The sequence below is a fragment of the Lutjanus erythropterus genome, chromosome 5 (genome assembly GCF_056507025.1).
Source record: "Lutjanus erythropterus isolate fLutEry1 chromosome 5, fLutEry1.hap2, whole genome shotgun sequence".
Taxonomy (NCBI): domain Eukaryota; kingdom Metazoa; phylum Chordata; class Actinopteri; order Lutjaniformes; family Lutjanidae; genus Lutjanus; species Lutjanus erythropterus.
The window spans coordinates 17,603,158-17,627,921 of record NC_139321.1 but is presented as its reverse complement, the minus strand read 5'-3'; the positions used below and the strand labels follow the sequence as shown (position 1 = coordinate 17,627,921).

The 24,764-nt window shown below is 39.1% G+C and overlaps 1 protein-coding gene across 1 annotated transcript; it reads right to left on the bottom strand.

Annotated features, from left to right (window-relative positions):
- Positions 1 to 6: 6 nt before the first annotated feature.
- On the bottom strand, positions 7 to 23,901 carry LOC146326641 (uncharacterized). Its single transcript, XM_084718946.1, has 16 exons — positions 23,558 to 23,901; positions 21,191 to 21,299; positions 18,655 to 18,868; positions 18,200 to 18,342; positions 13,486 to 13,660; positions 13,288 to 13,343; positions 10,930 to 11,117; positions 10,719 to 10,829; positions 10,455 to 10,580; positions 8,176 to 8,274; positions 7,931 to 8,089; positions 5,081 to 5,699; positions 2,131 to 2,194; positions 1,866 to 2,044; positions 1,686 to 1,774; positions 7 to 433 (listed from the first exon to the last, which is right to left on the bottom strand). Exons 1-16 carry the CDS (start codon positions 23,744 to 23,746, stop codon positions 335 to 337), a joined length of 2,619 nt encoding a protein of 872 aa, XP_084575072.1. The 5' UTR covers positions 23,747 to 23,901; the 3' UTR covers positions 7 to 334.
- Positions 23,902 to 24,764: the final 863 nt, after the last annotated feature.

Sequence of the window (24,764 nt, the reverse complement as noted above, 5' to 3'; positions counted from 1 at the left end):
TCAAACTGGAAATATGAAATTTAGTTTACTTTCTTCTCCTCATTTAACAATTAAAGTACAATATGTAAAGCCGGCTCCCACAAAGAATATTTCAGAATTCACTTACAAATATTACAGTCCAACTATACAAAATAAAAAACAAAGGAAAATCACAAAATGTTCACAGTATGTTCGAGGTAAAAAAAAAAAAAAAAATGACATCATAAAGGAGTGTCTGGCATCAATACAGAAATGGTCACACATATTTTAAGGCATTTTAAGATGTTTAATAAATAATTTCATCTTCTAAAAATGTTAGAAAAGTATCATTAAAAAGACAATCGGGGTTCACAGATCAGTTGGTGGAGTTGGTCACCTTCTGCAGGGCAGCAGCGCTCATATGTAGGGAATGCTCATTGGGAAAAAATTCCCTCAATAAGAATGACAGGAGCATCTGTTATGAAAGATAAGGCAACAAAAATCAGAACAAGATATAAATGCTAAATTAAAGTGGAAACACAAAACTCTTCATCCCCCTAGCATTTCCAGGTGATAAGATTATTGTGCTGCTGTGGGGAGGACAACAGGTGCCCTTATCTTATTCTGCTACACCTAACCAAAACCTACCCCTAAACCATGGAGGACATTGCCATGGAAACGCTGTCTCACAGGGAAAAACACTTCAACACAACAGCACATCACTTTCCTTTTTCTTTTTCTTTTTTTCAGAAACAGAGTGTAGCTTTAGTCAAGCTTTGTGTAGAAATGATCAACTATCAATCACCTTGAAAATAGAAGAGGAGAAAGTAGTGTGATTACTTTTTTTTTCAGCAGATATCTTCATTACGGCAAGATTGAGCTAACGAAGCAATTTTGTATTTGGATGCATGGTAATTATTCACTTTGGAAGATCTCATGATCTGTAGAAAGTATTAACATTAATTCAAGTTGGCTGCTGACTCAACAGGGACTACAAGTCGTCTCTGTTGCTGGTCATTAGTAAGAGCCGGACTACTTGCTGGAGTAGTAAATTAGGTTTCATTACATAGGAGTTCCACCAACATGGCTGATTGTTTTCCAGTTATTAGTCACACCCTGTGCGTTTCCAGGGAAATAACACTTGCAAGAAGTTTTTTTTTTTTTATTTTGAGAGCAAATTGCCCCAGACTATGAATAAATCTTGATTATATCATTTAGTTTGTCTGTAACCTGTTGTGAATCACAATATTACACTCGGGGCTGAGCTTTAACGTGATTATTAGCACTTCAGTGATGCTTATGGACCTCAACGCAAGCTCCTCAGTCCTGACCACATCTGTGTTGTGCTAATAATCACGTTAAAGCTCACCCTCTCATGTAGCGTTGCTTAATTGTCTCAATTTTATACTGAAGATAGAATAGAAGATAACAGTAGCAGAAATGGTGTGAATTTGTTAATTGATTTAGTCTATGGTGGAGAAAATATTTTTCCAGGAAAAATTGTGCCAGGTTGAAGACCGACTGCATAGTGAAAGCAATGCTTACGGGCAACCAGTCTGCATGTGCCTGGTGTCATTATTCTACAGCCGTTACACTGTGCAATCAACATTTACTTCACAATGATAAGTTAAAACAAACAAGTTGTCTATTTCCACTTTAAATAAATCTTGAAATGTAGATATAATAAACAAAGAATGGTGACAGACAGTACATGCTGCTATACTCACATATACAAGAGTTTTGTTTTCTTCACTGTCCTGGAAAAGATTAAAAACAGACTCCATGTCTGTCTTCTTCAGGACGAGATAGTTAGAATCTGCAGAGAGACATAAAAATACATCCAGTATAGAATATCAACTGCCACAAAACCTGGGTACTTCCTGCTAGTGTGGAAGGGTGTCGCCTACATCTGGCATTGATTAGGTTGTGCGCTCTCTCCCTGGTCTCGTTCTTCTCCTCCTCTGTGCGAGGGGGAGGAGGTGCCGCCGGTTGAAACTCTGGCCACTGCTTGTCGCGCATAGTGTCGATGTAGGAGGCCATCTGCACTTCTGTCGGGTTCATCTTGTTTAGGAAAGAGTTCACTTTTCTGGAGGAGAATATAACACGACCAAGAGTCACTCACAGGCAAGGATCCAAGGATCTGTCAGGGTTGAACGTCAGCACCATACTTACTTTTTCAAGATGGGCATAACAGGTTTCAAAATGGCATCGAATATGTTTATGAGGATGGAGTTCCCTGTTAAGACAGATAGAGTGGTAGAGTTTATCTTCAAAAGCATCCTAAAAAAAAGTCCAGATCAGTGTTTTTGTATGTTTTAGCTTATTTGTCACAAATATTTTGCACTTACTTGTAATACAGGGATTAAAGCAAGAAACATTGAGCCTGTAAAGTTGTCCTAGAGGAAATGTGTACAATCTACTGAATTAAGCACTATTTAAAACAGCCAGAAATCAGGGACGGTGCCTAAGAAGCCCTGAGTACAGCTTACAGGGGTAGATGAGAATAGCTGAGATCCAAACATATGCAAGTGTAAAACTAAAGATAAAAAGGCTACAAAGCTCTGTAGCTGCATAGTTGGGTTTTAGAGTGTGTTTCCAAACCCAAATTAAGAGTCTGAGGATTGAGGTTGTTGTATTTTATATGGACAGTTAAGCCCTTTCCCTCCGAGGCAAATGTCTTGTCTATATAGATAAAACTGACTTGACCTGAGTTGTTAATTATACATAATCTTGGCCCTGTTAGAGACCTTTTAACGGATCAGTGATTTGATTCAATGTCAGTATTAAAAATATTGATCACTGTGGATTTAACAAGGCTGCCAACGATGTTCTAAAGCCTGACAGCTGTTTAGATTATTAAACGCTCTTCTTCATATATTCCAGTGAGCCTCTGGTTTCAGTGTTTTTCAGTACAATACAGAACTTGACTGTTTGAATTTTGCTTGATATAGATCACTGGTTCCCAGCCTGGGGTCAGCAAAAAAAGTCACAGGGGGTCCCCCAGGCTTTGTCTACTCTGAGGTTGTCAAAATTAGATTTGCAAGTTAACTAAAAACACAATTTATCAAAAGCCGGTACATGAATCTATTTCAGAAGGTTTTTTTTGTATATTTTTTTGTCTTTCAGCTAGGGTTGGGTATCGTCTATCAGTGATGGGCTGAATCCATTGCCAATTGCTTTTTTTGGCAGATTTTTTAGGGCGATATTTGTCATTTTATTCTGCTAATGTGATAGTCTGCAGAGTGACAGTCTCTGCTCGGCACCGCGCTTTGATTCAGCGGCTCAGGACACACCCACGCTGCCGACCATGAGTGCGCTGAGCTGAGTGACGAGTGAGAGGAAAACAGCCTGCAGAGTCAGACTCTTTACACTGTTTTCACGCAGTGAATTAAGGATTTATTTTGACCAAACCAGAGTTGGTGATTGTTGGCAGAGTGGACAGACTAACAAACTCTGTCGAGTTTGAATTAAGTGTGTTTTGCGAGGAGTTAACAAGCCAATTAAGGTCGTCTTAGTTCGGAGTGTGTATAAACCTACTCTGTTGGACTGTTAAAGAAAAAAAATGTTAAGCTTATACTAGAGCTCAGCTTTTCCTTGATACAAGTAGGTGGGGCTTCAAGGAAAAAAAAGGTTGGGAAACACTGAGGTAGATCATTAATCACAGCAAGGCAGGGCTGTCCCAAATAGCTTTTTGGGATTAGAAGCTTCAGCGGTACTTATTTGATGTTTTTTTTTCTAAGTGTCCCTATGATGGCAGCTGAGAGCGAGAGAGAGGCAGGCACGCAGCGCAGGGACCCACAGGAGGAAGCAGCAGCAGCAACTTTAGCGTAGGCTTGATATAGACCAACAAAACACAGGCCATAAAAGCAACACTGAGGCAAACAAGCCTTGGTACAGCACAATAGTGAAGGTTATTTTTTGTCAAGGTTGTCTAATTGTTTCCTGATAAAGCATTTTGGATGAGTGGTGAAACATTTTGTAAACAAAAGATCAAATCCTGTTATTTTAGATAACCTACAGCCTCTGGGCACCAGAAATAGTGGGTCCAATAGGCTATTGGCCTCCTCCATTTTATGGTCCCATGTCCCACTTTTTGAAGTTGCAAATCATTGTATCCCTGCAATTGCCCCTAAATTACAACCCATTTTGCACATCGGAGGGTGTTGCACGTCTTACGCAACAGATATGCTCTCATTTTAGTCTAGATGCAACTGTCTGCAGGCTCCGTGCAGGCTTGCATCTCACACAAGTGCAACCAGAGCATGAATTGAAGCACTTATTTACACTTCAAATCTACTTTTTTAACATTATGCATGCAAATGTGAGGTTAATATCCAATAAAAAGACGTTGAATAATACATTTATCTACATTTTGCAACCTAAGTGTGCTGTTCTCTGGCTATCTGCTCTGGTTTCTAATGTAGCTGAGATTAAAACAACCCACATTTCCCTTCATGCAGCGCTGGACTGATTAGTGTCTAAAGTTTTACCGTTTTATGTTCCATCGTAATGCTTGTAATGTATCTGTGAAGTACACAGTGTTTATTTATGTGCTGTTTTGTCCTGGTTTAGTTATAACCATTAGCAGGGTGGCCGTCACATTTCACCCACGCTACAACCTGTAAGACAAGGCATCTACAAAAACAAACCTTTCAATGCACAAAGTTACCAAATGAACTAGATCTTTTTCATCACATCAATGTCTGCTGAGTGTCTGTTTTCACATTCCACTTTTGACAACATGGCCTGTGAATAATACAATGCTGTTTGGCTGCCAACTGTCAAACCTTGGCTATCAGAGCTTCTCAAAAGCACACGAATGCACCACCCAAAAGGTTTATTAAAGCAGGCCATACTTTCACTTTAAAATTCCTCAGGATGATTAATAAAGCAGATTGAAAAGTATTAGCCTTGTCAGGTCTCTACAGGTTGATGGCACTGGAATGAGCTAAAACAAGTGGCAGTCTAGACTTCGGGAAACATGCACTAATTAATCTAAAAAGCTGCAGCATGCTTTAAAAATGTTGGCAGAGAAGTACTCAGGATTTGGACAACCATATACAGAAACACCGGTATGATCCTGTCCCGAAGCTCTAAATCTGAATTTGAACAGTGAACAAACCTGATATTTCCTTCAGCAGATCAAATATGGCTTTAGTCGCCTCCATCTGCTCCCAGTTGACTTGACTCTTCTGACACTGGGAGTCTTCCCCTCTTGGCAGAGTGCCCTGGTCCTTCCCTTTGGCCTTGTTTGCTCCACCCGACATCTTGAAACATATTTTCTCCTTTTTATGTGACCGTGCGCTGAAGTGAAGCCACGACAGACCTTCTGCACCTTCCCCCTGCACACCTCCATTCTGGCTGCAGTGTGGCGTCGAGTCTGAATCAGGTGGGTCTTCATCACCGGTTGATTTCGTTGAGACCAGAGACTCTTGGGACCTGGATCGGGTCAGTCCTTTGAAAATCATCTTAAAGTGAGAGGTTAAGGGATTATCAGAGTCTTCTGATTTGTCCTGGGAGTAGTTCTCGTTTGCAGACTGTGGCTCCTTTTCAGTTTCTGGTTCTTCCGGTGGTTCTGAAGGAGGATCACATTGTGAGATAACAATAGTTGGGATTGTAGCCCCTGGAATACTGCCTTTCCCATTGGAGGCACCAGGGTTTTCTAAAGGCAGAGCGGATGATACTGGATGTAATGATGGCGTTAAGATTTCTTTTGGGGCTTCTGTCTGAGGGCTGGAACTCTGCAAATGAAAACAAAACAATCAGGTTATGACTGCTGACCCCAAGGCCATGGCCTTTTTAATACAAAGTGACACCAGAAACTAAACAAACCTACTTACATCTGACTCCACCTATTTTAAACATGAAGTTTAGTTTACTTATTACAAGCAGTGCTATGAATATAGAAAATGTCTTCTTTGTCTCTGGGGGGGGAGCGTTCGATAGTCTGAGAAAATAATCCTGATGAGGTCTTATTGATGTCAGCTTGAGTTTTCACCTCTGCACCGTTTTACAAAAAGGTGACGCAGAGTTTGAAAGATGCATGCATTTATCATGCAGGCAAGGTCTAATGAAAGACTGCCCAACACTTTTCTCACATCCCCCTCGTTTTAGTGTGCTTGTACTGGTTACCAATTTTCTTTGGACTCTATTTTAAAGTCTCACTCATGACTTACAAAGCTTTAGATGGCCACGCACCAAAGTACATCAGAGAACTCTTAACTGCTTTCTGTCCAAAAAGGCCTCTCAGATCTGCTGCATTAAGCCTGCTACCTGTTCCACAGTCCAGAGGGCTGCACTACAAAGGAAGCTCAACATAACCAGACTCGTTGCATGAGCTGGCTTGACAAAACCTACAACCGCAGTCAGAGATAGCGGGTATAACGATGGTGGTTATCAACTCTCTTAACCCAGGCTTTCATCCTCAGTCTCTGTGCACGTTCACATATTAAGGGGCAATCAGTGCATCATTTGACTCTTCTTCTGCACAAAATGGACCACTTGTGTGCTGCCCACTTCAGTAAAGATGAACAGGCTGTTATAATGGAGAGCTATGAAAAATACAAGAAATGTATCACAGCAAGCAGCAACACTGTTGCTTGCTGAAAATGACTACTAATGGACTTCATGCACTTTTAATGCTTGCTGTTTATTTCTAACATGACAACTGCATAATAAACTTGATACAGCATATTTAAACATGATACTCAAGAAGTGCATTTAGGTCTGATAGTGTCCAATAATGACAGACACATGGAAATCACTTTAGCTTTTAGCCACATCAGGATCAAACAAACAAACAAAAAGAAAAAACAGAATTCAAATTGGCCTGTAGTTTCTTCATCATTCTTTTAGTGTGTGGATGATCTGCTGTGTAAAATTTAAAGTGTTAATGAATGTTATATGACCTGAAGCAAACAGGAAAAAATGATTTTCTGCATCACCAATTGAGGTTCCCATGGCAACGCAATGCCGTAAGTTTGTGCATCTGCAACTATATTACACGGCTTCATTCAGTGGCATTACTAACACATGACTCGACAGGTTTAAATATACATCTTCCATGAGCTGAGAATCAATATTGCTCATAAAATATAGTTCACTGGTTAAAGAGTGGTGCCTCTGTCAGCCAATTTAAACAAGAACTCTGAACATAACCTGCTCCGGGCCAGGTTATGAGTTCAGCATAAGTTACCATGGTAATCTTGCTTCGTAGTACACCCCTCTGGTTAAGGTCAAGTGGTGCTCGAGTGTTTGTGGTACTGGCACCTCAGGTTTGGAGCAGTCTTCCAGTTAGTTTTTTCTCTTAAATCCTGTCTGAAAACACATTTTACATACTTGTCTTTTCCACCCAACAACTAATCTTACTTGCTTACATAATACAGCTCTGTTGTGCAACCACTTGATTTTAAGTTTATTTTGATAATACTCGTTCTATATTTAGGGTGATTCATTTGTAAATTTATTTGTACATTTTTTATGGTCTTTTAATATTGTGCTTGTGTTTGAGAATGTTTTTTCTGCCGTCTCTGGAGAGCACTTTGTTCTTTGTGACGCCAACAAATGTCACCAGGGCAGAAATATGAGCAAAGAGGTGATGGGACGAGTTGTGAAGAGGCCAACACTTTCTTTGGAATGGAAACTAAAAGTGAGTGTGTCAGTAATAAGCCCTCCCTGCGCGGGGAAACTGCATTAGCGCACAGCCACGTTAAGTAGGTCAACTGTCATGGATGTTTACACTGGATAGTTTAAATAATAATTTTACCATTCGCCTTTGTTTTCCCTCGCAAATAAGTTTGTCTCGTCAAAGAGTTTTTCTAATCATGTCAGTTTTCTTGCCCTATCAGATAAATTTTCAACTCAGTATGTACAATCTTACTATTACCGATAGGAATGACAGCCAAAAAACACAAAAGCAAGAATCATTTTTTAAGAGGTCAGCTTGACAAAAAGCAGATATGTGAAGGTTTACCTCGTCTTCCTCATGTCCTGGAGTCAGGAAGTAAGCCAGACCACTCAGAATGCCCCACACGCCTCCATAATGCTCCTCCTCATTCAGCAGTTTGTCAAGTGGGCAGAGGAATTGAAAAACCGGTTGAGTGTGGCCAATCACATTATCAGAAACTAATTCCTGGAAAAGAAAACGAAAACGTTGAGTCATGAAGATATCTGAGTGATTATCTGTCAACACGTGCAAGTTGTTCTGGAGTCTTTCACCTGCAGGAAGTGCTCCACTGATATTCTGGCTTCTTCTTTCACCTCATCGTTGACCTCCGACTCCTCCAGTACCAGGACCGTGGGCAAAATGGTTGAGTCCTGAAAAAAGGCAAAAAAGGCAAAACTAAATAATGCTTTATGAGAAGAAAGCTTCAAGACTTAGGAACAAGGTTATATAGTTAAACATGCTACAAAGATTTTTATCTGGTTATGAAACAGTCTCAATTTAATACTGATGCCTCTAATGTGACCCATATAAGCAAATGAGACCATCCGTCAGGAGACTGGCTAGTTCTAGTTATTCATAATGCCTTAATACATTTTAGTTAACTATATTAAAAATACAAACTAGACTTAATAAAACCAAAATGAACCGAAACTATATTGTGTACTTAAACTCAAATAATAACATGCAGGAAATAGTTTGAGTCTTACTCATTTGTTTCTGCTTTTCAGTGATTATTATCGTCGTTGCTACATACATTTTTTGTTACTACCCTAAAATTGGTTTGTTTGTGGTTGTTCATTTGTCTACACAACAAACATGAGGAGACACTGGTGCATATATTTATTGAGACAATTATATATTCATGACTAAGTAAATTGTCTTCATAAAGTGTCCTGTTTGTATTGGATTGTACAAATACCTCCCATATTATAACATTTTTAATAAACTACAATATAATACAAATACTGAAACTAATAAAAAAAAAAAACTAAAGCTAAACATTAAAAATTAATCTGAAATGAGAAAACCCACTCCGCAAACTAACTGAAACTAAACTGAAAACAAAAAATTAGAAATGCAATTAAAATAAAAATACAAACGAAAAACAAAAAAACTGTATTAACTGAGCAGTACTTATGTCAATGATTTTGTCTTTTGGCAGACGTTTTAAAACTGTATCCCATATGACTGTAATTAAATTCTGTGGTGTACATAACTTGAATTCCACACTTTGTGAAACAAAAGTTGTGGCTTGTTGTCACATCAGGGCTTCCCCCTCTGGCTCATGCTGAATAGACAATAAGGAATAAACATAACTCTTTACTCTGAAGTTAAAGGAACAAATCCTGTCAACCAGAAGATCCTCTTTCAGTTACCTTTATAACCTTCATAAAGGTTATAATGTTAAGGGGAAGTATGGGTTTTTCAATGTGTGGTTTTATAAGGTACTTAGTGTTAAGAGTGATAGAGCAGTTATAGTTCCTCTTTTTCTACTGGAGTAGTTAATTATGTGTTGAGCTTCGTGTGTGTGTGTGTGTGTGTGTGTGTGTGTGTGTGTGTGTGTGTGTGTGTGTGTGCACTGCAGCTGATTGAGTGCCATAGAGATGCCAGTTTCTGAAAGCTCCGCTGAGGACACTACACCTTCATCACCTTTCAACTGAAAGTCTTTTGTTTGAGAGCCAGCTCTCTTCTTTCTGGATCCATCAATCATCAACCTAGACCGAAGAAACAAGACAGAGCTCACCGCTCATAAGAGCAGGGACCAACACTGTTGAGGCCTGGACCGCAGGACCCGCCAACCGCCAGCCTGCTACTTTGTGAGCTAACCCACCTTCTGGCTGTTTCTCCTTGATTGAAAACCGGTCCAGTTTCCCTCTAACACTTAAAGTTGGGGCTAATATCAGATACTTGTGAGTAAAACCACTAGAATTGACTAGTTGGCAACAATAGTCAGTGTATTGCATGCAGTGCATGGCTGCTAACATCCCCTGTTTGAAGAAGCAGCAGGAGTACCAGTGTAGGAAAAAAATGTCAGTATATACTACATTTAGAATATTTTCACCACTTTATCTTGCTGTCAGATAACCTTTTTTGCTACAGCAACTTTACTACATAGAACACAGGAGTTGCTGGTCTACCACTGCCTCAGTCTGTTAGTTTGTTTTTGTTATTGTGTAACTTCGGTCAATCCTGACCAACCTTTTAAAACACAGGAGTCACACAACTATGCAAACAAACTAACAGATCAAGACAGCAGCAGACCAACAACTCCTGTGTTCTGCAAGTTTTAAATGAATAACTTAGCCATTGGAGTCTGGTTGATTTGGAAAGAGTTGACATCGCTAATAGCGCTTTCCCATTGGAAATAAATATGGCGTACACTTAATCTGACTTTTTTTAAGTGGCTAAAATACATTTTGTTGCTGACCCTGTCCACAGCAATGCATTCTTCTTCAAACTGAGGATGTGTCAGCCATCATCTACAGAGGATAAATACCTCATACAACCCCTCTTCAAAAAATCCAAACTATTCCTTTAAGAAGCCTTTTACCTGCCATCTGTTGCCGAAGTGTATAACATCCATGTAGGTCTTCCTGATGTCCCACTGTAGGTTCTCGGGGCTGTCCTTCTCCTCCAGGTGGACAGTGAAGATCAGCTCCTCGTCCTCGCACTCGGCCTACAACACAGTTAACTCTTCACCAAACTGTAGCTCAAATATTAACATACCATCAAAGGACAAGCTGTTACAGAGCCTCAGCAGACAGATAACAAGCCTCCAGGACATTCCACACTGTCACTGATATTTATAACTTACATGAGGGATGCTGACAGCCCAGCGGCCGACGCGCCACATCTCATACGACAGCTTGAATTCCATCATGTCCTCTTGGACGCTTGTCAGGTAGTTCTCCAGATCGCTGTCCTCCTGATGGTGTTTGGCCAAAAAAAACCCAACAATGAATCTGTCATGCTTCACAAACTGTTCCCTTCAGTTTAATATATCACGTTACATGCAGAAGATTCACCCTGTCAGAGTCCTGCTGGCTGTGAATGGAGCCCTCCCTGCTGCTGACGTCATCCTCTGACACGTCTCCCTGGATCGCCATGATCCTCATCACCAGCTCCTGCTCCACCTTCTTCATCTTCTTCTTCTTGGCCTTCTTGGACTTCATCTTGTCCACAAATTTGGACCATCCCTCTTTTAATTTGTTACCTGACAGTTACAACAAACACGTATTAAAAGAGAGTCAGTATTTGACCTCGTTGGTTTCTTGTTTGTTCATACCAGTGTGTCCCAAACTCAGGGTCATGGCCCATTTTTATTGGGTTTGCCAATTGGTATGCGTACTTTATTTTACCTTTATTGCTAATTCCCTCTTTTTGGTAAGTGTAATTGGTCACATTGTGGCAAGCAGCCCGGAAGGAGGGACACAAAAGCATCGTCAATCATTAAATGATATTCAAAACAGAGAACAACAACTCTAAAACATAGTAGCAAAACATGGCTGGGGTCGAGAAATCTAACAGTAAATGTCATTTTTGTTCTGGTTTATTGTTTTAACCATTAATAAGGTGGCTAAGTCCCACCCCTTTTCACTCTATGCTCCAAGGACATTTGAGCAAGCTTGGTACCTCGGTCAACTTTCTCCTGTCTTTACTTAGATAAACTGTGTGCTAGGCTTGATGATGTTGAAAAGAAAAACACATTTTGAAGATGGTTAAAAGATGCTGCTGAGGGACCTGTAAAACCAGTATAAAGTCACATCTTGAGTTAGCTAGTGTTGGTAAAAATGCTGGTTAACTAGCCAGTTAATCTAGATCAATCATTAGCTAGCTTACCTAGCTAGCATTTAGCTAGCGAGTTAGTATTTTGCTAACATTAGCTAACTTAAAATGTCACATATGACGCTTTTACAGGAAAAGGAGAATGTTGATTGAGGTACCAAGTTTGTGTAGCTATTGTTGGAGTACAGAGAAAAAAGGGGCGGGACTTGAGAAAGGCCATTTACACCTGGGCCACACTAGCTGTGTGTACCTGTGTGTGATTGCTACCTTGCTGAAATGCTGCCACTTGCATGTCTGTGGTGTCCGCACAGACGCCGACGCACACTCACCGCTCTCACAGCCGGTGTGGCCCAGGCGTTGGGCCACCAACATAAACAACAGACTCATTACAAACACTAACAAAAAATGACATGTGCATTTTATAACATAAAACAGCAAACTTGACAAACTATCCCGTCCCTCTAGCTTTTCAGTGGACAGCGCAAGTTTGTTGTGAGGTGGTAAAAACTGAACGTCACAGTCAGCAAATTTGATTATTGCTTTGTATAAAGAAATATATACATTTCACATACGTTTTAAATTCATGGTTTGTTGGGTTCTTCATCAGAACAGAACAGAATAAATGTTGATGTTACGGCAATTCGTGATGTATTTCTGCAAGTTTGGATCTGCGGAGACACCAACAGCTTTTATTTTTGGTCTTGAGCTGACAAAGTTTTGGAACCCCTGGTGTGCACCACAGCACAAAAAAGACACACTTTCCCTTTCAGATATACTGAGTGTTGTACATGAAGAGAATAGCAAAACAGTCTACACTGACCTTGATCTTCACCTTAACAGCAATTTGACTGTAAATCTGCACTTGTTTTTCTGCACTGTGAGGAAGAATGACATCCTTTGAGCATCACTGTGGCTGGAAATTTCGTGAGAAAAACAATTCTCCAGCTGTAAACCACAATTAATTAATCAACCACATTTCATTAGGCATGTAAGTACTGTTAGCATAATTACTAATCAGACTTTCAATGTTATAATTAATGTAACAGCCTAACAATTAATGAATATCCTATCAAACTTAAATTACTCCTGCAGATTATGACAAATTTTGGTGGGTTTTTTTCAGAATATTGTGAGAATACACATATTCATCAATATCAGATGGTTCATTATCGTGGCATAATCAATTCTTATTCAGTAACCATACTGTCGGATTGTTTGCAATGAGAAGAGACAGACTTTGCTTGAGGATAGCACAGAAATGATTTGCCATCCAGCTTGTCGTTTGTGTAATTAGCTGCCTGGACCAACAAACAAAGGAAACAGGGGATTAATTATGTGCTAAAAGGCAGGCTGGTTAAGAAAATTAAAATGTCACGTAGCTGACAACACATTGCTGTTCATCAAACTGTTGTCCAAGACGTTATGTAAGCAGAGTCTTCTATTCTCTTCACACCCACAAACTACTCCATCTGCCTCTCGCAGGTCTCTATCATCCTAGTCTGAAATGATTTCTTACTCAGAGCTGAAAACCAGATTAGAATCACATGCGGTGCTCTGACAGTTAAAAGCCTTTTAATTACAACCATCACTACACGCACCTTTCCGTTTGGACTTGATCCTGCTGCTGGTTGATATCCCTGCTCCCTCCAAGCTCCTAGAAATCCAAAAAAGAAAAAAAAAATCAAAAGCAGGTCAGATCCAATTTCAAACAAGGAAGGCGACTCCTGCAGTTGTTGCTTTGAGGCTCACTGTCACTAGGTCACGCCGGCAGGGTGCAAAAGATGACAGTCACTCACACTTCACTGCCCTCGTGCTCGCCTTCGCCCTCCTGTGAAGCCAGAGAGGTTTGATCCAGGTCTGATCCACACAGCTCCTCCACAGAGCCTTTAGGTGTCACGCTGTCGAGCTGGCTCACCACCAGCTGGTTCAGGTTGTCGGGGTCAGACAGCCACGTCACCAACAGGCCCAAACCTGAGGAAAAACAGCCGGCACACTAATCCTACACACCCTGTTTATCACAACACAAACACACACCAAAATCAGGAGGCAGGATATTTACATTTGATGATATTATTGGATTGTGCACTGCAAAAAAGGAATTTCAGGAAAACTGTTTTGCATCAGAAAAGTGATCTCATTATAGGAAAACATATCAAACTTTGTCTTAATAGGATTTTACAGATAATATTGAGCTATATGTAACCAATAACAAGCTACAGCTATGGTTTGCATAAGAGGGTTAGGGTTTTAATTTAAGAATCTTATGAAATAACACAAATTAAAGTTTAAATTAATCTATTTTTATTCATTGTCAGCAAGTGAGTGCATAAGACTTTTCGGAGAACAGAACCTGCTGCTTCACATTTCACATTATGAAGAGTGTCGTGGTCTGGTCAAACAAAAAAAAACAAAAATACAAACAAAAACCGCACAACTCATCAACACTTTATACACTTTAACATGACCCATTTGAAAACAGATAGCAGATTGCTAATAATTATTAATCTCAGTTTAATGTACAGATTGTTAAAGTCAGCTCAACCAAGAGACCAAAATATTCTGTTTCAACTTTTTTTTTTGCTAACCATAAATCTTTAAGGAATTAAGGTAGAAATTCTTAACGTCAGCTCAGTGAAGAGGTCAAATTTCTCGTTTTAGGTAACCTGGCTTTTTTTTTTCTAGCTTTAAGGTACATTGCGGCCTTTAAATGGCTGGATTTATAAGTTTTAAGAATTCTAGAGAAGCAAAACTGATTTCCAACAACTAATTTTTGGCTTCATGTTTCAGAATCATTTGGTTTCTTTCTAGTACTGCTGGTTTTTTTTTATGTCATTATTCAAAACTTATATTGAGTATTGTATTGCTTCAAATGTCTGTTTTGCGACATCATCAAATGAATAAAGAACTTGTGTCCATATAGAGTTTGTCTCTGGCAGAAAACCAGACAGAGAGCACGGGGATGAACCGCTTGTGCAGAAAGATAAACGCTGCACGTGGGTTTTGTTTCTATGACAACATTATCTTGACAGCATGTGACACTTCACCATTAGCGTGGACAAAGTAGGAGGAAATATCACTTTTGTACTTCTCTGCCGTCTGCTCTGTGTCTGTGTGCAGTGTTTCCCCTCTAATTCTACAGCCTGAAGCGCCAAAAAAAATCTTTTCTTTTTATACCAACTAGAATTACAACCTCACAGCTGTTTTCCTCCGCCAACCAGTCACATTGCAGTTTACATCCATGTCCATCCAGACTCATCACATGTATGTTTGTCATGAAGACTTTGAAGGAATATTTTACGCCGAAATAGAAGTCATCACTGTATTTACATGTATGATTCCAGTGAATAACAACCAGAGAGGAAGATGCTGTCTTCACCTAGAGACAGCTTTTACAGAGGAGTACAGAGGACTGATGGGCCCAGTCCCAACGTCCACCCTCAGACTTTGAGACGCGTTCCTGATAAGTAATAAAAATAATAGGGGTTAGAGCTGTCTCACTGTAAAATCGTTAGTCCACAAGGACTCGCTCACAGACTTTTTGTGCCATTTATGCACACTCTCCCTTATTCTGCATTTCTTCTTTGCCTGAGGGAATTACCCACAGTTCATAGCGCTGTAATGATAAACAAGCCCTGAAGCATTAAAGAACTGTAAACAAACAAGGGAGGAGCAGCAACGGCTGTACAAGAGAAACAAACTTTACATGTAAGTGTATGACGCTATTTTGACGAAAACAAGTAATTGATTATTTTAGGGCTTTGCATTGTTGAACAGGATCAATACATTTCAGGACTGAAGCAGGTAATTAAAATAATACAAACATAAAATGAATTAAAACCTCAAACAATAAAGATAAATATTAGTTATAAAACTGATGTTGGCGATAAAATGTGTGCTGGGCATTTTTGAGAGACGTTTTAAGAAGATGTCACTGATAAGTCACACAGTGCTGTTCGAGTCCTGTTGATAATATTTCAAGCCCTTGCAGCCTCCTGAACTCAAACACTACCAGGTAACATCAGCTGAGGTCTGTGGGGTTCAGGGCATAAGGCTGTAGGGGGAAACATTGGGATTGGATTGTAGAGAGCGTCAAGTGTTTTTACAGATCATTATGATGTCACAGTGAAGTTGACCTTTTACCTTTTGGATATAACGTGTCATAATTTCATCATTTTTTTCCTATTAGATATTTCTGTGAAATTTTATCACAATTAGTATAAGAAATGTATGACCAAAAATGTGTTTTGTGAAGACGAAGTGACTTCACTTTTGACCACCAAATTCTAATCAGTTCATCCTTGAGTCCAGGCGGACATTTGTAATAATTTAAAAGAAATTCCTTCAAGGCATTCTTGACACATTCACAAGAATGTCAAAGTTCATATATGTATTTTGTATATATTATAGGTTAGATTATTAAGTCATCCTCTCCCCGTGATCATTTCGTTTTAAGTCTTAAATATACCGAACGAACATGAATTTGTATGCAAACATAAATTACAGACAACCTGCTGGTCCATCTGACTGAAGCCGATCGTGTCAATATTCCATCCCGCACACCTCGCCTGTTTTTTTTTTCTCTGTGCGTACCACAGGGCCTGAGAAAAAAAAATCTATGGGAACTGAACCACGCCCTGAGCCAAACATGCAGAGGGGAGGACAGAGAAGCTCACGCAACCACAAACGACAGAAAAATGTGGTAAAGAACTCTCAGCATAGTTTTTTTTTTTCCACCTTTTTATTTATTTATTTTCTGTCGCTGTTATTTTGCTCGCAGTCTGACATGTCATAAAGGAGCCTCCTCTTTAGAAATAAGGTTCTTTGCACATCCTCCAGCAAAATGAAGCTAAGACGTGTTTGTTCCCTGAAGGTAGCTTGATCTTTGTCTGCAACTGTCTAGAAATACTGGGATAGAATGAATAGACATGAAAAAAAAGATTGATTGAAACTTTGTTCATAATATCGGCATTCAGATTCTCAATCTATTCTGTACAGCCCCAAATGAGTCATGTTTATGAATAGTTGTAATACAGCGGCAGACAGCAATAATGGCTTCCACAATGGAAAGTTTCAAAAGAAATAGTTTGACATTTTTTCTTTATTGCCCTCAGTTAGCAGCAGCCGGTTAGCTTAACTTAAAATTAAGACTGAAAAATGGGAGAAACCGCTAGCCTGTTTCTGTCCAATGGAAACAAAACCCACCTACCAGCACCTCTACGGCTCACTAATTAATATGTTGTACCTTTATTCTGGACAAGATACTGAAGTTGTGCATTTCCAAAAATGTCAAACTATTACTTTAAAGGAAAAGTGTTTAGGATTTAGTGGCATCTAGTGGTGAGCTTGCAGATTGCAAACAACGATTAGGGCTCATTTTTACATATTTTTTTTCATTTTCGACGGGGATCTATAACAAACAAAGATGTTTTTTAAAGGCAGAATATGAAAGATTTATCAGTTGCGTTTCCCAGTATTTTAAATACAGAGGTTTTGGGTTGGTAAAGCGTCCTGAACAGCAAAAATAATGAGACAATACATACAGGCAGATAGTGAGGCATTGTGTTTTTGGGAAATCCTGCATGGTCTTTCAGTCTCTGCAGCACAGCAGTATTTAATTTAAAATGGTATTTTGACAAACATTTTGCCTTTAAAAAAGATTGCACCTCCTGCAATTTTAAAATTGCAGTAAGACATATTTCAGTTTTGATAAAAACTCAATTAATTGTTCAGCTCTACCTACAGTGGCTGCAAAACACACCCAAAACACAAGGGCCATATCGAGGGTCAGTGATTGATTTGTTCGCTCTGGGGTACTGAAGAAGCATGGCGGTGCAACATGGTGACCCCCATGGTAGAGGACCCCCATCCTCCCCCATCATTATTTTCCGGTGATTAAAACACTAATGAAAACATACTTAGGAACAAAATATTCCATTTCTGCCATATTCTGCTAATAAATCCCAGTAAGTCTTGCACACTAGACCTTTAAATGTGGCGCTTTGAAACATTTCTTTTGATCTCTAATGTCTTGTGTAGCTGATAAGAGCAATAGCAACATTAGGCAAAATTAGAATTATCATTTTTACTAAAAGCAAAGCCCTGCATAATTTGCCAACTGTTCCAAATTATTGCCAACACTCAATTATAACATTTCTGTCAGAAATGAGCTGTTTCTAGCTGCCAAGATAAAGAGAAAGCTGGACGTGCAGATAATTTCCAGCTGTAAAAATCATTTATTGTAACTGAGCTATATACTTAATTGCAAAAACCTCCTGCTCAGCAAGACTCCTACCAGATAAAACATTTTATCTCTAACTAAAAATGACAAAACCCTTCAGGGGGATTGGAAAATCACTGTAGAAGGCACCTTCCTTTTATGTAACCCAAAAATTCATGTCCTAAGCTCTTCAATGCCACCGACAATAAGGGATTACGTACAATTCACACTCGTAAAAGAATTCATGGGGGGCTTAGCCCTTATGTAAGAGACAGAGTTTAGTGCTTTCTTACCCTTTAAGGCAATGATCTCATTTAAGGCACAGCGGTTGACTTCTTGGCCCCAGAGAGATTCGGGAAAAAGGTTACGTACCAGAGCGTCAGAGAACTCTCGGAGAACTGCAATCTCCTCTGCTCTGGAAGCGAACAAGAGCTCTCTAAAACAGAAGAGAGAAGAGAGCCGATTATTGGATCACAGATGTTTATCACCTCATTCCTCTGATAATCTCTTCATCTAAATCTTAAATCTGATGGGATTTACTGCTCTTGAAACACCATTTAGCACAAGAACAACCATTAAGATGTCACTGCAGGTGTGATCTTGTAAAACTAAGGTAAATTATTCATAGGTGATAAAAAAAATATGGAGGTATTTATGGAGTTCAGACACATTACTGAGTGCAAAGTGTAACTGAAGCTGCCTGAATTCTGAGGCCATTTAAAGAGAAAGTGGGTGTAAAGTCTCTCACCTGTCAGACTGCTTCGCATTATGCAAGTGCTGGGTCAGAATCCGAATGGAGCCCACGACTGCCTGGCAAACATCAAAGTCTCTGGCCCTCTCAATGATCCGGTCGATTACGAAGTCGACTTCCCTGCTGAGCACCTGGTGCAGAGGCTGGTGCTCGCGCGGCTCGGGAACGCCGTACCACGGCAGGACCAGCTGAGCGTAGGCGCACTCGAACACTGAGGGTAGCAGTCACAAAGGAAATTCACGTTAACACCAAGCTCCCACACTCACCTCCTGTACAGACAGAGACTGCAGCTAAAACTCAAGCTCTCATTTTTACTCTTGTCCAAAAGACTCATCTGAAAACCGAGCGCAAACGTCCACGACAGGATTTTTCTCTGAACTGAGGAGCTGCTGGTGAGATGAAGACGGTCTATTCATCAGTGAACATGTTTTATTTACAGCACTTTATTTAATATCATGCAGAGATGAGATGACAATTAACTGTGCTGACTTATGTCTGTAGATCATAAAACACTTCTTTAAAAAGACATTTAACACTGTGAATTATTAATATTTTCAGCGATTTACAGGCATACATAGACTTTCACTGAACAGATCACATTTATTCATACTGTGCAGGTATACAGTGAATTTCCTGCTTCAACCTCTGTGCAGTTATTCATTTTACAGAGCAATGTTTCAGAAAATTTTTTTTTGGTATGTTGCTACACTCCTTGTGTGTAGTTATCATGTACAATTATCCACCATCCATCTGAATAAGGAAATGCATATATGGTGTATAGATTTTTTACTTGTTATATCTTTATCTTGTTCTCTTTTCCACTCTTCTAGTTTTTATACTTGAGCTGCTGTAACAGTGACAGTGGGATCAATATAGTTCCTCTCGTTTTATCTGACAAAGAAGTAAAAATTAGGGTTAGGGTTAGTTAAATAACACTTCACATGTAAACAAACTTTTCCTGATGTATTTCTGTATAGTGAAACAATATTTACTTTTAGAGGCACCCGTGTCATTTTTCATGTATTTTTGGGTTCCAGGCAGCTTTATACTTGGTTAAACTGACTAAATGAGAAGTCAGACTTATAGCCGAGTTTGTACTGAAAAAAAGGTACCATGCATGTGAGGTATGGAGAGTTTAAATGTGCCAAAACATGACAAAAATAAATGCATAGAAATATTGCAATAATGAACTAAGTTAACCTGGATACCAGTAAGTCTGGGTATCATTTAAAGGTCCGGTGTAAGATTTAATAATAACTTTATTTATACTATATAGCACCTTTAAAAGAGTTTATAAAGTGCTTTATTTAGGGGATCTATTGGCAAAATATGTCATAAATGGAAAATACTATTCATGAGTATGTTTTCATTGGTGTATTCGTGTTTTGTGCGAGTTTCGTGTCTGTCCCAGTTTCTCCAACACACTTGAAAAGGGAGGGTGAGATGATGTATTTGTGATTTGCAAGATCACTACAAGATTCCACTAAATCCTACACACTGGTCCTTTATAAACTTTTTTTTCTGGGAACGCACTAAAAAAGTGACAAACCATCGTGACCCAGTTTATAATAGGCCTTTTCAATTAACTTGCTACGAGTTAAGCTGTGCATAAATGAACGTTCCTGATAATTTTACTGCCATTTCACTAATAACCTTATCTTGATGCATGTTACTGAAACATATAAACATGTTCAATACTTTACAAATGAGAAATAAATGCATTTAGGCTGAGTTAACAGGTCATCTCTTTGTAATATCCACGTTTAAAATTCTTTATTAAAGGTGTACAGCAGATGTAAGTCCTGGTCACGACCCAGTCTCTGAGAATGACTGCTTTAAAAAGGTGCTTAACAAAGACAAAAATCAATGCATAGAAATTTGTCAGAAATGAACCCAAAACAACCTGTTTTAACAGCTCCTGCACTCAAATATGAGTGTTATATTTAGGAGTGAAAACATGAAGTGCTTTCAAGGCCAAATTGTTGCAAAAAGCTTATTTTATCCACCTCATTTCCACAATTCTGTCAATGGTTTTCAGGGTTTGACTTGAGCCTTAAGAAACTTGACTGTAAATGGCATGGAACACATTTTCACAGCCTTTCTTATTCTAACAGAAACTGAGTTCATTCAGAGCCGTGATATCAATCTTTTCTCCCAACAGAAACCAATTTGATAAACTCTGCACAAAATAGATGCAAGGCAAATACAACTGATAATGAGGCATGAAAACCAGATATCTTATTTCCTGTTTTAACACATCACAGCCGTACACAACCCATCTATTGAGTGGGTGTGTTTTTCATCTTTTCTTCCCTTCCCTAAAGCCCCTCCTCGCTTCATGTAATACGAGCTCCAGCTGCAGCTGCGTCTACGCAAACCCGACCTTTTCAAGTGTGTCAAGTGAAAACAGAGCTTAAATTTGCTGACAAAACAGCCCGAAGTCAAGAGCACAACCTTGATTTCTAACATTCTCTTACAGCGCGTTTCTAACCTGCAAAGGCAAATGTTAAAACAACTTCAAAACAAGCCTCACCTTGCTGTAGCGACCTCTTTACATGTGGATACTGAGACTCCACAGGTTCAGCCTGCTTGTGGTTTTCTCCATCAATCAAGTCAGCAAACAACTCTCCCTCTGTGGATTCCTAGAAAACACAAAACTATGTGTGAACTACCAAAGAAGATTGAAGGGACAGACCACCCCAGAATTAAAAATACATATTTTTCCTCTGGCCTGCACTGCTATTTATCCATCTAGATTCTTTCGGTTTGAGTTGCCAGGTTTTGGTGATAGAGATGTCTGCCTTCTCTTGAGTCTGAATTAGATGGCTTGTGGTGCTCAAAGCACCAAAAAAAAAAAAAATTGAAAAAGTCAACAGCAATGTCTCTCTCCACAAATCATGACCAGATTACTCAAGATAATCCACAGAATTTTTTTGTGAGCAGTTTCATGTAGGAACTGCTTTCTTTCTACACCAGAACCCTGTATCACCATGCAGAAGGAAGTACACATCAACTCACAACCCACTCTCATCTCAACTTGTCATATACCGACTTCTTGTCACCATTTCTTGGTATTTCATAAAGATGCAAAACGTTTTTAATAAGTGATTAATGCTGCAAAATGGTCACAGTTTGGTTAGGTTACTACATGGTTAGGTTTACAGCTAAACCACGTTTGGGGCTACAAAAACTATGACGTGACACAAATCAGTTAACTGGAATAAAAATAAGAATTTGACAGGAAATGTCTCAGTCTTGTTGGTAATATTTGTCATCAGCATGAGGAACTAGTGGTGCACATGTTTACTGAGACTGAGATGTCTACATGACTGTGAGTTAACTGCCTTCACAAAGTGTTGTGTTTTTATTGTAATATCTAATCTGAACTTCTTAAATTGACCCTGACACATGCTATACCTATATTATAATTATTAAAAATTATTAAAAAACTAATTAATAAAAAAATGAATACTGAAACTAATAAAAACTAAACTAAAACCAATCATTTTCAATAAAACAATAACAACAAAACTGAAAGCGAACACACTCTGAAAACTAACTGAATTGAAAAAAAAATTTCAAAATGAGATAAGACAAAACTGATATGAGAAAAGCAAAACAATGGGACATGAACTCCTGTCTCCTGGCTGAACGTCCACCTTTTTTTTTGGCCCATCTATCCACCTCACGTTCTCTTTATACAGACCTTTCTCTCGTTATTCTACATCGAAAGCTCGCCGTGTCTCACACAGCTGCTAACAGGTACCATCATGCGCATCTGTATGAGTCCCCCATGGGTGGTGACAAAACATCTGTATTTGACAAGCTGGGAATAAGAATGAGCTGCTTCTCAAGTCATCGATGAGAGGCTGCAGCTCAGCCGAGGAGGACGCCATTACTGTTTACATTCCACACTGTCACGAGCACAAGCTTCTCATCCATGAGTAGCTTCTACTCATGACACGGCTGACGAACTGCAGAAGGAAAGTAGCTCCAAGAGGAAACTGCTCCCGACAAGGTCTGTGGATTATCTTGAGGAACAGGTCATGATTTCTGGAAAGACACACTGCTGTTGAGTGGAGCTGCAATGATTAGTTGATTGATTAGTTGTCAACAATTAAATTAAACTAGTTTTTCTTATTAAACGCAACTGAGTTACGGGCATCGTCTGTCATCATGTTTCACTGTGCACATCTTCATATCCCAATTCAGTAGAGATCACCCTACCTGACCAACAACTAATCAATTAAACACAAATATAATCAACAGATTAATCAACACTGAAAATAATCATTACTTGCAGCTCTAAAAAAAAAATGCATTATTTGGCTCTTTAAACACCACAAGCCCTGTGCCATCTCCATTAAATTTGAGAGATAAAAACTTTGCAACTTACACTAAAATAATCTATATGGATAAACAGCATTACAGGCCAGACAAAAATATGCATTTTTAACTTTAGGGGTGAACTGTGCCTTTAAGAACATAGTAAAACTCTGGGTTCTGGCCTCTGGGTGACAGTGAGTTATGTGTTGAGAGAAAACAAGTTGTTCAGGCCTCAGTGCAAAAAGAAGCACCTCAGGCTATGAGTGACTTAAATATTTGGCTTGTTATACTAAACTCACAGCTCAGGTGTCAGTGTAACCAGGAAAACGAGTTAGATTACTGATTAAACACTGTGATAATGGGATTGCAAACATTAAAATTAATTGATTTAACTCACTTTTAATTAACGCATATGATGGAGAAAGGCTGTTTAAAGTGGCATCACACGATCTAAAGGTGCATCTCACGCTCACATTAATAATTATCTCATTAAAACATAACTCAGTGTTGATCGTGCAGTAAGTGCTCGTAAAAAAGAAACTCTTCCGCAATAAAGCACAATAACGCATCATACCTGGAGCGTATATTCCTTCTCCTCTTCATCAGTTTGGGTGCTGCTCTCTCGCCCACTGTTTCCGAATATGAGTGGGGTAGAAAAACAAAAGAGGAAACAGATGAAGTACTGTGTCACTGTGCGGCCGCAGTCCGAAAAATACCACACCAAGCCGAGGGTTACGGCGATGGAGAAGCGCCATAGATACATCTTCTCCTTCTCCCGTCTTTACTAGAGGCTCTCCGAGCTCGTATCTCTCACTTTGAGCGGCCGTGTGTTGCACGTCGCCCACATCTTCAGCAGGACCGATGAAGAACAAGGAGCTGCGGACTGTTTCCTCTAAACACGAAGTCAACCGGCGGAAAGAAGCGAACTTTATGAAGCTGCTTAAAGCGGAGCTGTGATTGGCTGCAGGAAGTCCGCGCGCGTCTGCTGCTGATTGTGACAGGATGCCATCTACAGGTTACAGCTTCACCTGACAGCAGGTATCTATCTATCTATCTATCTATCTATCTATCTATCTATCTATCTATTATTATAAGAAAGATATTTAAATAAAATTTGAATTTGAAGGTAAATAAAATGCAACTCTGTACTGAGACTGACATCATACTAATTGTAAGACTATATAAAGATTAGATTAAAATGAGGATTTGTACATTGATTGATTGGTTTTTATTTAAGTAAGTGTATATATGGTGCCCAGCTGTGGCCACATGCCAAGTCATAATATACAATTCCACAAATAAAAAAAAAGAGAGGATTTCAAACCATTTAATTTCCATGACAAAACATTTTCTTATGTATATACAGTGTTATACAATATTCTCAGTCTTAGTCGCTAGGCATTTTAAATAAATCTTGCTAAGACAAATATGTCCTCATTAAAGAGCCAACTCGACATATCACTTTCAGACAACCAAAACAAATCAGGCAGATTTGGGAGCTAGATAATAATACACTCAACACAAAATTAACCACTGCCAAAAAATCTTTGCATATATCAAAATATCCCAGTACAGTGTTTTGAGAATCGATACAGTATCACAAAACAAAATACTGAGAAACTCAGTGTTTTCAAAGTTTTCTAACACCGTTACTGAACACTGGACAGTGGAACAGAAAATGAAATCCTCAGTGACACCAAGATCAAAAAGATCACATATACGTTTTATATATGTCTTCAGGCATGTCTTTATATCTGCCCACCTCAGCTGCCAGTTTTTAA